The sequence below is a fragment of the Suncus etruscus genome, chromosome 20, assembly GCF_024139225.1.
Source record: "Suncus etruscus isolate mSunEtr1 chromosome 20, mSunEtr1.pri.cur, whole genome shotgun sequence".
NCBI lineage: Eukaryota > Metazoa > Chordata > Mammalia > Eulipotyphla > Soricidae > Suncus > Suncus etruscus.
In genome coordinates this window covers 43,580,762-43,595,084 of record NC_064867.1, presented here as the reverse complement: position 1 = coordinate 43,595,084, position 14,323 = coordinate 43,580,762, and the positions used below count along the sequence as shown (strand labels likewise).

Genomic DNA, 14,323 nt, shown 5'->3' with positions numbered 1-14,323 from the left:
TCGAATGTAGATTGGCTACACGCATGGCGAGTGCTCCACCTGTGTACTATCACTCAGGCCCCTGCTTTTAGATATTTCCTTTTATCACTGTCTTAGTATAATGCCTGTTTTTTAGTTTTTGAGCCACATCCAGGGATGCTCAGGGATAACTCCTGGCTTTGCAGTCAGGAATTACTCCTGGTGGTATTCAGGAGATCTTATGGGATGCCAGAGATCAGACTCAGGTCTACAGTGTGCAAGGCAAACACCCTACCCACTCCACTCTCTGGTCCTCATAATCCATTCTGGAGGTAGAGTTCCCCCTGTGTCCTTCCTAGTGTTACTTTAGAAGCTAAGCCCAAAAGTTCAGAACATGTTCGGAAAGGTAAGCAGGGATTTTTATTTTTTCGGCCACACCCGTTTGATGCTCGGGTTACTCTTGGCTAAGTGCTCAGAAATTGTTCCTGGCTTGTGGGGACCATATGGGACGCCGTGGGATGGAACTGTGGTCCTTCCTTGGCTAGTGCTCGCAAGGCAGACACTTTACCTCTAGTGCCATCTCACCGGCCCCCTTAAGCAGGGATTTAAAAATTTTTTATTTTTATTACTTTTGGTTTTTGGGCCACACCCGGTGACGCTCAGGGGTTCCTCCTGGCTATGTACTCAGAAATCACTCCTGGCTTGGAGAACCATAGGGGACGCTGGAGGATTGAACCTTGAACCGCGGTCTGTCCTAGGTTAGCCACTCCGGCCCTGGATTTTTAAAATTTTTAATTTATTTTCTACCCACCCTTTTTTTTTCTTTCTTCTAAAATTTTTTATTTATTCATTTTCTGGGGGGCCACACCCAGTGATGCTTAGGGGTTACTTCCTGCTTTGTGCTCAGAAATCGCTCCTGGCTTGGGGGACCTTAAAGGACGCCGGGGGATCGAACCGAGGTCTGGCCTAGGCTAGCACGGGCAAGGCAGACGCCTTACTCCTTGCACCACTGCTCTGGCCCCTAAAATTTTTAATTTTTAAAAATTGCATCACTCTTGGGCCCGGAGAGATAGCACAGTGGCTTTTGCCTTGCAAACGGCAGATCCAGGACCAAAGGTGGTTGGTTCGAATCCCGGTGTCCCATATGGTCCCCCGTGCCTGCCAGGAGCTATTTCTGAGCAGACAGCTAGGAGTAACCCCTGAGCAATGCCGGGTGTGACCCAAAAACAAAAAAAACAAAAAAAAAAATTGCATCACTCTGCACGTGTGCTTTGTGGGTCCATGTGTTGGTGCTGCATACATGTCTGTCACCAGCCCATGTATGTGGTGTTCACGCACACGTTGCCCAATCTCCCCTCCTGAAATGTGTACTTTCACATTTTGATACTGGGGTGTGAACTAGGTTGGGCTCCCTCTGCCTTTGGGAAGTCAGAGTTACACTCTCTCCCCTTTCTCAGAATTCCTAAATAAAAACATAATTTTTTTTCGGACCACACCCATTTGATGCTCAGGGGTTACTCCTGGCTAAGCGCTCAGAAATCGCCCCTGGCTTGGGGGGACCATATGGGATGGGGGATCGAACCTCGGTCCTTCCTTGGCTAATGCTTGCAAGGCAGACACCTCTAGCGCCACCTCACCAGCCCCAAAAACGTAATTTTACTTAAAAAATTTTTAATTTGAATCCCTATGTGCAATGTTCCAACACCAATTCCTTCACCAGCGTCCTTTTCCCTCCACCAATGTCACCAGTTTTTGTCCTGCCCTGCCCTCCAGTCTGCCTCTGTGGCAGGCACCTTTTTCTTTCTTTTTTCTTCTCCCTTTTAGGCATGGTGATATACAACATTGTTACTGACAGGATATTATGCATTTCAGTGACTTCTCTTTTAGACCTTGTCCCGAATGACAGCTTTTCTTTATCTCTGTAGTGGTACTTTGAAACAGGGATTTTTTTTGGAGGGGGTAAACTTTATAGATTGAATTTTTTTTTTTATGGGTAGGGTAAATTTTATAGATTGATTGATTGATTGGCTTTTGGGCTACACTCAGTGGTGCTCAGGGGTCACTCCTGGCTCTGCACTCAGAAATTGCCCCCCAGGCTGGGGGACCCCATATGGGATGCCGGGAATCAAACGGGGTCTTTCCTGGTTGGGTTGGCCACATGCAAGGCAAACGCCCTACTGCTGTGTTATCTCTCTGGCCTCTAAACAGGGATTCTTTGTTTGTTTGTTTTTGTTTTTGTTTTGGGTCACACCCAGCAGCACTCAGGGGTTCTCCTGGCTCTATGCTCAGAAATCACCCCTGGCAGGCACGGGGGACCATATGGGATGCTGAGATTCGAACCACAGTCTTTCTGCAGGCGAGGCGAACACCCTACCTCCTTGCTATCTCTCCGGCCCCTAAACAGGGATTCTTATGTTGATTTCTTTTCAGGTATGCGATTGTCAATACCATTTTGCCCGCTGGGAAGATGGCAAGCAAGGTGCCCTCCCTTGCTTCTTTGGTGCCCAGGGGCCCCAGATTACACGGAACTTGCTGGAGATTGAGGATATTTTTCATAAAAATCTATCCATGCTTCGGGCTGTCCGAGGGGGCATCCTGGATGTGAAGAACACTTCTTGGCACGAAGACTACAATAGGTGAGAGGACCGGAGGCTGATGCCCTCCTAGTTAGTTCAGGAAAGGGAGCTTGAAGTGATGGGGTTGGGAGTAGGGCTAGGGCGTAGTTCAGTGGCTGAACTCCTCCTTTGTATGTGTGAGACCTGGGACTTTATCCTTTGTACCACAAGTTAAAAAGAAAACAAAAAGTGGGAGAAAGGGTGAGTGTATCCAAGGGAAAATGGGGCACTATTTTTGGGAGAAGATAGGGTTAGTAAGATAGGAAGTGAGGCCTTGCTCCAGAAAATGGCTCAGAGGAAGCTAGTCTGTCAGGACTCAATCCCTGGATCCAGCAAATATCAGTTGGTGCTGCTTCTTCATCTGCGAAATAAGGTCAGTTATAGAACTTGGCTCAGCATCGTGTTTAGGAATAAGTGGATCAAAGCAAAGAAAGCATCTGAAGAGTGCCTGGAGATGGCCGGGGTGTAAAGCACCTGCCTTGCAAGCACAAGATTAAGTTCTCTCCCAGATGCGTTATCCCATTGCAGACAGCAAGCATGACCCTGGTAGAACAGCTGCTGTTTGAGATCCTAGTGCCACTCTGAGTTCCAGTCAGGTATGTGTGTGCACAATGGAAGGTGTCACGCTCCCCACCTCCTGCTCCATGCTCCATGAGTGTACTACTGAAAACCCGTGAACGGTGCTGGGATATTCATGAGCACTGCAGCTGAAAGATGCAACCTTGGTGAGCACTGGCACCGAGTACATAAGCTCCATTACCATGCATGTGCACGTAGGGCCAGAGAGTACAAGGGTTAAGGACTTGGCTTGTTTATCTCTGACCCCACTTTGATTGGTGTCACTGCATGTGGTCCTTGGAGCACTGATGGTAGCACCCCCTGAACACAGAGCTGGGAGTATTCCCTGAGTATCCAACATACACCCTCCCTAGAAGATATGTATGACCCTTTGTCATCCCAACATCTACAACGGAAAAGGAAGGGAATAGAAAAACACCTGGGATGGGGGCCGGAGAGATAGCATGGAGGTAAGGCATTTGCCTTGCATGCAGAAGGTCAGTGGCTCGAATCCCGGCATCCCATATGGTCCCCTGAGCCTGCCAGGAGCGATTTCTGAGTGTGGAGCCAGGAGGAACCTGAGCACTGCCAGTTGTGACCCAAATGCCAAAAAAAACAAAAAACAAAAAACCAAAAAAACCCCACCTGGGCCGGGGGCTGGAGAGATAGCACAACGGTAGGGCTTTTGCCTTGCATGCTGTGGACCAGGATTGACCTGCGCTTGATTCCTGGCATTCCATATGGTCCTCACAGCCTGCCAGGAGTGATTTCTGAGCCAGGAGTAACCCCTGAATGACGCTGAGTGTGACCCCAAAAATAAACCAAACCAAAAAAGAAAAAGAAAAACACCTGGGGGGACTGGAGCGATAGCACTGTGGGCAGGACATTTGCCTTGCATGCAGTCAACCTGGGTTCAATCCTTGGCATCCCCTAAGCCTGCCGGAAGTAACCCATGAGTTAACCCATGAGCACTGATTTTTTTTTTTTTTTTTTTGTGGTTTTTGGGTCACACCTGGCAGTGCTCAGGGGTTATTCCTGGCTCCAGGCTCAGAAATTGCTCCTGGCAGGCACAGAGGACCATATGGGACGCCGGGATTTGAACCGATGACCTCCTGCATGAAAGGCAAACGCCTTGCCTCCATGCTATCTCTCCGGCCCTGATGTAGCTTAAAAAACAAACCAGAAAAAACACCCGGCAACTTGGGAAGTCCTTTGTACATAATGTACACATATATTCCCACCCCCTATTTTTTTCTGTGCTCGGAAATCAGTTCTGCCAGGCTTGGGGACCATATGGATTTCAGGCATTGAACCCGGGCCAGGCATGTGCGAGGCCAACACCCTACCACTATTCTATCATTCCAGTCCTTCCTTATTAATTTTTTTGGGGGGCCACACTTGATGTGCTCAGGGCTTACTCCTGTCTCTGTGCTCAGGATTCACTCTTGGTACACCCCCGGGGACCATTTGGGAGTACTGGAGATTGAACCAAGGTCAGCTGCATGCTAGGCTAGTGCCTTACCTGCTGTACCATAATTTTCTCTTTATGGTCTGGGCTAAGTGGCTTTTTTAGAGAAATCCATGATTACAAATAATTATAGAACTGGCTTGGGAGCTCTTTTTGCCACAGACACACACAGCTGTGGCACAGCCAAGCACCTTCAAGAACCAGAGACACAGGTTCCCAGGAGCACTCCACTGCTCCTAGAGTGGGGCTTGTGCGAGGCAAGCGTGTTACCTACTCTACTATCTCTCTGATCTTTGTCCTATGAAATTACTTATGTGGGATTCAGATTTTATTTATTTTGGGATCATAGGAGTGACCCCTGCCTATGCTTAATGCTCAGGGGACTGACAGTCTAGTGTGGTGCCAGGGGTTCTTTTCTTTTCTTTTCTTTTCTTTTCTTTTCTTTTCTTTTCTTTTCTTTTCTTTTCTTTTCTTTTCTTTTCTTTTTTCTTTTTTCTTTTCTTTCTTTTCTTTTCTTTTCTTTTCTTTTCTTTTCTTTTCTCTTCCTTCCTTCCTTCCCTCCCTCCTTCTCTTTCTTTCTTTCTTTCTTTTCTTTCTTTTTTCTTTCTTTTTTCTTTCTTTTCTTCTTTCTTTCTTTCTTTCTTTTCTTTCTTTCTTTCTTTCTTTCTTTCTTTCTTTCTTTCTTTCTTTCTTTCTTTCTTTCTTTCTTTCTTCCTTCCTTCCTTCCTTCCTTCCTTCCTTCTTTCCCTCCCTCCCTCCCTCCCTCCCTCCCTCCCTCCCTCCCTCCCTCTCCCCCTCCCTCCCTTCCTTCCTTCCTTCCTTCCTTCCTTCCTTCCTTCCTTCCTTCCTTCCTTCCTTCCTTCCTGTCTCCCTCCCTCCCTCCCTCCCTCCCTCCCTCCCTCCCTCCCTCCCTCCCTTCCTTCCTTCCTTCCTTCCTTCCTTCCTTCCTTCCTTCCTTCCTTCCTTCCTTCCTTCCTTCTTTGGTTTTTGGGTCATATTGGGCAGCACTCAGGAGTTACTCCTAGCTCTACACTCAGAAATCGCTCCTGACAGGCTCAGGGGACCATATGGGATGCCAGTATTTGATCACTGTCCTTCTGCATGAAAGTCAAATGCTTTACCTCCATGCTATCTCTCTGGCCCTGGTGCCATTTTAACTGAGGTCTGCCAAGTGTAAGCAAATGTACTATCTCTCTTGCCCCATGTACTAGCTCTCTCTTTATTTTTTTATTTTTATTTTTTGTTTTTTGAGCCACACCCGGTGACACTCAGGGGTTACTCCTGGCTATGCACTCAGAGGGTCCATATGGGACATGGGTCGATCGAACTGCAGTCTGTCCTAGGTTAGTGTGGGCAAGGCCTTACCACTTGTGCCACCGCTCTGGCCCCTCCCTCTCTCTTTTAAAAGTAAAAACCAGGGGCCGGAGAGATAGCATGGAGGTAAGGCGTTTGCCTTTCATGCAGAAGGTCATTGGTTCGAATCCCGGCGTCCCATATGGTCCCCCATGCCTGCCAGGAGCAATTTCTGAGCATGGAGCCAGGAGTAACCCCTGAGCACTGCTGGGTGTGACCCAAAAACCACAAAAAAAAAAAAAAAAAGTAAAAACCAGGTTTTGCTGGAAATGGAGGTAGAAGAGAGGTCAGGCAAGATATGTGCTCAAGAGAGAACATGGCTTCTTGATAATGGAGAACCTCAGTTTTCATTTTTAGTCAACATCTGTAAAGACATGATGCTACTCTGGGGGCAGATGAGGACACCCACATTTCCACTTGTCTCTCCACTGGTGTAGGTTCCGTGCTGGAATCAAGGACCTGGAGGTGATGACACAGAACTTGATCACCTCCGCCTTTGAGTTAGTACTTGACGTCGAGCACGGAGTACTGCTTCTGGACACCTTCCACAGACTGGCCACCCGAGAGGTGCCACCACCCAATTCCTGTCCGGGCTCCTGTGCTTTCCTCTGGTTCCTAGAGTTCCTCCCTCCTCCCGCCCCACACCCATCCTCTCTCGTCCTCTCCCTTTTCCTGCACTTTGATTTCCCTGCACTTGCCTTGGTTCCTGACCAAGTCCCAGAATGGGGAGTATGGCTTTTTTTCGGGATGTGTATGTATCTTGTACACACAGGTATCTCGTAGCACCCGAATGTACCCTCCTCTCTTCTGTCTCAGGCTATTAAGAGAACGTATGACAAGAAAGCGGTGGATCTCTACATGCTGTTCAACAGTGAGCTGGCGCTCACGAACCGGGAACTGAGCAAAAAGTGCCCATACCTGGTGCCAAGCATGGCCCAGTATTCTGGACAAGCGCACTGGATGCGGATACTGCGGCGTCGCATCGACAGAGTCATGAACGTAAGCTGCTGGCTTTTCCTAAAGTTGCCCAGTGGGGCGGAACAATAACAATGGGTAGGGCAGATGATTTGTCTGGGGCCGACTCAGGTCGGATCCTTGGTATCCTGTATGGTCCCCTGAGTATTTCCTGAGTCCAGAGCTTGGAGTAAGCCCTGAGCACTACCGGGTGTGACCCCAAAACAAACACAATAAGGCTGTAGTTGGTGGAAGAGAATCGACAGGCTGTGCTCCGTTTTATTTTATTTATTTATTTTGAGCCACACCTGGCATTGCTCAAGGTGACTTCTGGCTCTGCACTCAGGCATGGTGATCACTAAGGGGAACACATCAGATGCTGGGGATTGAATCGACGACAGCCACATTGCAAGGCCAAGTACCCTTCTTGCTATAATATGCTCTGAACCCCTGTGCCCTTTTTCCAAAGATTGTCCCTAAATAATCTTACACCTCCCAATCTTGGTGCCACTGTCAACAGTGCTGGGCAGAAAAATGATCGCTCCAGTCATTAGTCCTGATGACTCCTGACTCATCAGGCACTGCTGTTGGTGCTTGAGGGACCATGTGGTGTCAGGATCAACCTCCCAGGCTTTCACATGCAAACAGGCACAGCAGTCTTTGGACTTTTTTCTCGGACTTCAGAGACTTTATGGCGTCAGATTAAGTTGGAATAGGGAAGTGGCAGATACAGTTCACAGCTTGGGCGATGCAGGGATGTGGCAGGTGGAGCTAGAAGAAAAGGAGGTCATTTTAGGCAGAGAGGAGGATTGGGCTCACCAGCTGGGAAGCTGGGTCACCACGAAAGTAATAGAACCTCACAATCCAGGGAACTGAATTGGCGAGGCCTTGGTAGGCCCCAGTTTTCCTAAAAGAATAGGTGCAAAATAACAACAAAAAAAATGTTATAAATAGGGGCTGGAGAGATAGCGCAGCTGTAGGGCATTTGCCTCACAAGCGGCTGACCCAGGAACGACACGGTGGTTCAAATCCCAGCATCCCATATGGTCCCCCGAGCCTGCCAGGAGTGATTTCTGAGCGTAGAGCCAGGAGTAACCCCTGAGCACCGCCGGGTGTGGCCCCCCAAAAAACTTAAAAACACTTTTGGGCACAGTATGCTTAACGTTCCAGAGGTAATGACCTGCAATCATTTACTTGGCTCTGGGGTGAAGAGACCACCTCAGTAAACAGCTGTGGCTAACATTTATGAGCCTAAGGATTCACATTCGTTTTCAATCTTGTAGTTCTTAAATCCTTAACTTTCTTTGCTTTTTATTTTTTTGAACTTTGTTTTGTTCTGAAATGTGCGTGTCTATTCACTTGGGTGTTATTTTTTATTTTTATTTATTTTTTTGGTTTTGGGGTCACACGTGGCAGCGCTCAGGGGTTACTCCTGGTTCTTTGCTCAGAAATCACCCCTGGCAGGCACAGGGGACCATATGGGATGCCGGGATTCGAACCATAATTTTCAGTTTTTTGAGGAATCTCCACATTTTCCATAAAGGCTGGGCTAGACAGCATTCCCACCAGCAGTGGATAAGAGTTCCTTTCTCTCCACATCCCCGCCAGCACTGATTGTTCTCATTCTTTGTGATGTGTGCCAACCTCTGGGGTATGAGGTGGTATCACATCGTTGTTTTGATTTGCATCTCCCTGATGGTTAGTGACGAGGAGCATTTTTTCATGTGCCTTTTGGCCATTTGTATTTCTTTTTTCTTTCTTTTTTTTTTTTTTGGTTTTTGGGCCACACCCGGCTCAGGGGTTACTCAGAAATAGCTCCTGGCAGGCACAAGGGACCATATGGGACACCGGGATTCGAACCAATCACCTTTGGTCCTGGATCGGCTGCTTGCAAGGCAAATGCCGCTGTGCTATCTCTCCGGGCCCTGTATTTCTTTTTTTATCAAAGTGTCTGTTCATTTCTTCTCCCCATTTTTTGATGGGATTAGGTGTTTTTTTCTTGTAAAGTTCTGTCAGTGCCCTTTATATTTTGGATATTAGCCCCTTATCTGATGGGTGTTGGGTGAAAAGTTTCTCCTACTCGGTGGGTGACTCTTGTATCTTGGGCACTATTTCTTTTGAGGTGCAGAAGCTTCTCAGCTTAATATATTCCCATCTGTTAATCTCTGCTTTCACTTACTTGGAGAGTGCAGTTTCCTCTTTGAAGATGCCTTTAGTCTCAGTGTCATGGAGTGTTTTACCTACGTGTTGTTCTATATACCTTATGGTATCAGGTTTGATATCAAGAGGTCTTTAATCCATTTGGATTTTACCTTCGTACATGATGTTAACTGGGGGTCTATGTTCGCTTTTTTGCAAATGGCTAACCAGTTCTGCCAGCACCACTTGTTGAAGAGGTTTTCCCTGCTCCACTTAGATTTCTTGCTCCTTTGTCAAAAATTAGGTGATTGTGGGGCTGGAGAGGTGGCACTAGAGGTAAGGTGTCTGCCTTGCAAGTGCTAGCCAAGGAAGGACCGAGGTTTGATCCCCCAGCGTCCCATATGGTCCCCTCAAGCCAGGGGCAATTTCTGAGCGCTTAGCCAGGAGTAACCCCTGAGCATCAAACAGGTCTGGCCTGAAAAACTAAAAAAAAAAAATTAGGTGATTGTATGTCTGGGGAACATTCTCTGAGAACTCAAGCCTATTCCACTGATCTGAGGATCTGTCTTTATTCCAATACCATGCTATTTTGATAACTATTGCTTTGTAGTACAGTTTGAAGTTGTTTTTTTTCTTGTTAAGTTCTGTCAGTACCTTATATATCTTAGGTATTAATATTAGTTCCTTATCTGATGAATAACTTATCTGTTGAATAGTTTCTCCCATTCCGTGGGTGGTGGCCTTTGTATCCTAGTCACTATTTCCTTTGAGGTGCAGAAGCTTTTCAGCTTAATATAGTTCCATCTGTTTATCTCCACTTCCACTTGTATGGACAGTGCTGTTCCTTTTTGCAAATGCCTTTAGTCTCAATATCATGGAGTGTTTCATCTATGTGTTCTTCTATATACCTTATGGTTCTTGATCTGATATCAAGATCTTTAATCCATTTGAATTTGACTGGAGGTCTGAGTTTACTTTTTTTGTTTTTGTTTTTGTGTCACACCCAGCAGCGCTCAGGGGCTACTCCTGGCTCTACACTCAGAAATCGCCCCGGCAGGCTCGGGGGACCATATGGGACGCCGGGATTCGAACCACCGTCCTTCTGTATGCAAGGCAAACGCCCTACTGCTGTGCTCTCTCCGGCCCCTGAGTTTGCTTTTTTGAAAGTGACTGACCAGTTGTCGCAATACCACTTGCTGAAGAGGCTTTCCTTGCTCCATTTTGTATTTCTTGCCCCTTTATCAAAGATTAATTGATTGTATGCCTGGGGACCATTCTCTGAATACTCAAGTCCCTTCTACTGATCTGAGGGTTTGTCTTTATTCTTTATCGTATAATTTGAAGTTGGGGAAAGTGATACCTCCTATCTTCTTTTTTCTCAGGGTTGCTTTAGTTGTTTGTGGATGTTTATTGTTCCAAATGAATTTCAGGAGTGTTTGATCCACTTCTTTGAAGAATGTCATGGGAATCCTTAGAGGGATTGCATTGAATCTATACCATGCTTTGGGGGAGTATTGCCATTTGACTGATGTTGATCCTCCCAATCCATGAACAGGGTATGTGTCTCCATTTCCTTGTGTCCTCTTTTATTTCTTGAAGCAGGGCTTTGTAGTTTTCTTTGTATAGGCCCTTCACCTCTTGAGTTAAGTTGACTCCAAGGTATTTGGGATTGTGTGGCACTAATGTCAGTGGAATCTCACTTGGCTTGATTTTGAACTCTTGTTTTGAACTCTTCTCTCACTTTTCTTCTTGGCTTCCCTTTGCTCTAAAATGATTATTGGGGTTGTTGTTATTGTTGTTGTTGTTGTTGTTGTTGTTGGTGGTGGTGGTATATATGTGTGTGTGTGTGTGTGTGTGTGTGTGTGTTGGGGGAGGGACTCAAGGAAGTTGTAAAATGAAGGAAAGTGAGAATAGCCACTACTCATCCAACATTCTTTCTTTTCAGTGTCTTTCTGAGGCTCATTTCCTGCCCCAAATTGGGACTGGAGAGGAGACTATTCATACCTATCAGCAGATGATTCAAGGCATCGATGAACTGGTTCGAAAAACATTCCAGGATTGGACAGCAACACTGGACAAGGACTGCATCAAGCGACTGGACAGTTCATTGTTACGCATCAGCCAGGAGAAGCCTGGCATGCTGGATGTCAATTTTGACAAGTATACTACCCAGCCTGACTTCTTTCTATTTGGTGCTATTACCATATCTAATTCGCCTAACGGTTTAACTGCCATCTGCTCATTTCTCTCTCCATTCTTCTCTAACTCTGTACTTTTAAAACTCTCATTTTTAAATTTTAATTCAATTTAGCACTAATATTTGCTATCTGTTTATAAAAAAAAGTGCAATTTAAACCCCTCCCTGGGGCCGGGAGATAGCATAGTGATAGAGCGTTTGCCTTGCATGCAGCTGATCCAAGATCCTGGCATCCCATATGGTCCCCCATGCCTGCCAGGAGTGATTTCTGAGCACAGAGCCAGGCAGGGGTAACCCCTGAGCGCCGCCGGTTGTGACCCAAAAACCAAAAAAAAATTAAACCTGTGCCTGCTTGGGGGCCAGAGTGATAGGTGCTTTCTTACACGCAGCTGACCAGGTTTGATTCCTGGTATCGTATATACCCTGAGCTTGCCAGGAGTAATTTCTGAGCACAGAGCCAGGAGTAACCCCTGAGCACTGCCAGGTCTGGGCCCAAAACTAAACATAACAGCAACAAAAAACAAACAAAACTCAACCCTGGGGGCCGGGCGGTGGCGCTAAAGGTAAGGTGCCTGCCTTGCCTGCGGTAGCCTTGGATGGACCGCGGTTCGATCCCCCGGTGTCCCATATGGTCCCCCAAGCCAGGAGCAACTTCTGAGCGCATAGCCAGGAGTAACTCCTGAGCGTTACTGGGTGTGGCCCAAAAACCAAAAACCAAAAAAAAACAAAAACCAAAAAAAAAAAAAAAAAAAACCAACTCAACCCTGTGCCAAGATTTTAATATGGCAGGTATTGCCTTATATATTGCTGACCTGGGTCCGGTCTATGGCACCCCATATGGTACTCCCAACCTTGCCAGAATGAACCCTGAGAACAGAGCCAGGAGTAAGCCCTGAGCACCGTCAGGTGTGGCCTCAAAACTACAAAAACAGAAAACAAACCAAAACCAGCCCTCCTAACAAACAGAACCCCACAATAAGCTACTAAGGTAGTGGTTCGTTTTTTGGCCACTAGATGGCCATGAAGGCTCAGCAAAATCATCTGGACCACATGCTGGGTTGTGGACTTCCTGAGAATTGATGGAGTTCCAGATGATGTCTTATGAAATTTTTAATATTATAGTTAAATTTAATCATTTTATTAGTTATATGAAAATACATCATTGTGTGCATTCCATGTGTTAAGAATGAGCTAGGTACTATTCTGTCCCTACTTTGTAACACTGTAAGTAATTCATTTACCCTGGGGGCAATGTTTTGTTTTTCTATTTTTTGGGGGGCTTCACTCAGGAATTACTCCTGTCAGCCTCGGGACCTTATGGGATGGTGGGGATTGAGCCCCTGTGGACCTTTTAGACGCTGGTTTGCAGTATTGTTACTGACTTAGCAGCATGCATGTCACTTTACTTCCTTCCAGTACCCAGTTCTTGTCCAGACTGCAAATGATCAATATTAACTTTGGGGCCAGCCCCGTACAAGACAGGCATCCTATCCTTTAACCCATCATCACAGGGCCAGCGAGGTGGCGCTAGAGGTAAGGCACCTGTGTTGCAAGCGCTAGCCAAGGAACGGACCACAGTTCGATCCCCCGGCGTCCCATATGGCCCCCCCTAAGCCAGGGGCAATTTCTGAGTGCGTAGCATCAAATGGGTGTGGCCCGAAAAAAAAAAACTCTGTGTTTCTCACAGTGGTTCATTAACCCATCATCACCTGCAATATTAACTTCCGAGTGGGAGAGTTGGGGTGCTTTTGTTCATCCGTGGACACTCTCTGACTCTGCTCTGAGGTCACTTCTGCTGGTGCTGAGGGGACAGAACAAGACCCTATGTGGTGTTGGGGAACAAACTGGGGTTACATGCAAGGCAAATGCCTTGGGTCTTGTATTCTCCGGCCCGTTTGCTGTTTGGGGTGAGGGCCTCCCAAACAGTGTTTATAAAATCTAGAGGTCCCACCACTGATTCTTGGTCAACAGAATTGAGAGTAAGGGTGCAATTCTATTTGTGTCCTGTACTGCTAGGGATATCCATGTTGTCCAGATGGTGTTGGGGGCCTCCCGGGATGCATCTAGTGATGCTTGGGTAACCATGTGGAGCTGAGAATTGAAACTGGGTTGGGACCATGAGTCTTAATGGCTGTACTATATATATCCTAGTCTCCAGTATTTACTTTTCTTGGCTTGTTTTTGGGCTATACCTGGAAGTGCTCAGGGCTTAACTTTTGGCTCTATGCTCAGGATTCACTCCTGGCATGGTTTGGGCGACCATCTGAGGCTCTGGGAACAGGACTAGGGTAAGCTACATATAAGGCAAGCAAGCACCATACCCACAGTACTATCCCTTTTGCCCCTTAAACACCATTTTAATAATTTTTTATTTGTTTTTGTGGGAGGGGACACACCTGGTTGTACTTTTTCTTTTTTCTATTTTTTTTGTTCCAGGGACCACACGAAAAATATGAAATGCTTCACAAATTTGCGTGTCACCCTTGCACAGGGGCCATGCTAATCTCTGTATCGTTCCAATTTTAGTATATGTACTTCAGTTTTTATTGAAACAAGTCATAGTATGCTTCTCAAATATAGTCTCTTTGCCTGTTGAAGCCTTATAAAGAAAAAACGAAATCAAGTAATTCTTAATCTTTTGTTGTTGGTCCATACCCAGTGCTGTGCTGGGGTTCGTGAGTCAGAAGATGCGCGGCCTTGGGCCCTGGAGATTGTGTTTGATGGCATCGTCTTGGCTGTCTTGTGCAGAAAAGCAGAGGTTGTGCTTTTTCTTACTCCTGTCTCTGCTCGGGGTTTAACTCCTGGCAAGGTCTGGCGACCATGTAGCTTCTGGGGATCAAACCTTGGTGAGATACTTGAAAAGCATGTGCCTTACTGTTGTATTATTTTACTGGTTCCTTAAACACCTGTATGCATACGTGTTCTTCTATATACCTTACAGTTCCGGGTCTGATATCATGGTCTTGAATCTATTTGGATTTGACCTTTGTGCATGGAGTTAGATGGAGGTCCAGTTGGTCTTTAAAAAGGCCCTGTCCAGGGCAGTTTCTCCAAGAGGTTAGTCTGGGAAGGGCAGAGAAG

The 14,323-nt window shown here is 46.5% G+C and overlaps 1 protein-coding gene and 1 pseudogene across 1 annotated transcript in view; one reads left to right on the top strand and one right to left on the bottom strand.

Moving 5' to 3' along the window:
- DNAH2 (dynein axonemal heavy chain 2) overlaps window positions 1-14,323 on the top strand; it is a 140,185-nt gene that overhangs the window by 27,638 nt on the left and 98,224 nt on the right. Inside the window, exons 8-11 of the mRNA XM_049766225.1 lie at window positions 2,389-2,594; window positions 6,390-6,519; window positions 6,769-6,951; window positions 10,991-11,205. Coding sequence (XP_049622182.1) covers window positions 2,389-2,594; window positions 6,390-6,519; window positions 6,769-6,951; window positions 10,991-11,205 — 734 coding nt within the window. The remainder of the gene's footprint in view (window positions 1-2,388; window positions 2,595-6,389; window positions 6,520-6,768; window positions 6,952-10,990; window positions 11,206-14,323) is intronic.
- On the bottom strand, window positions 13,689-13,789 carry LOC125998370 (uncharacterized; annotated as a pseudogene).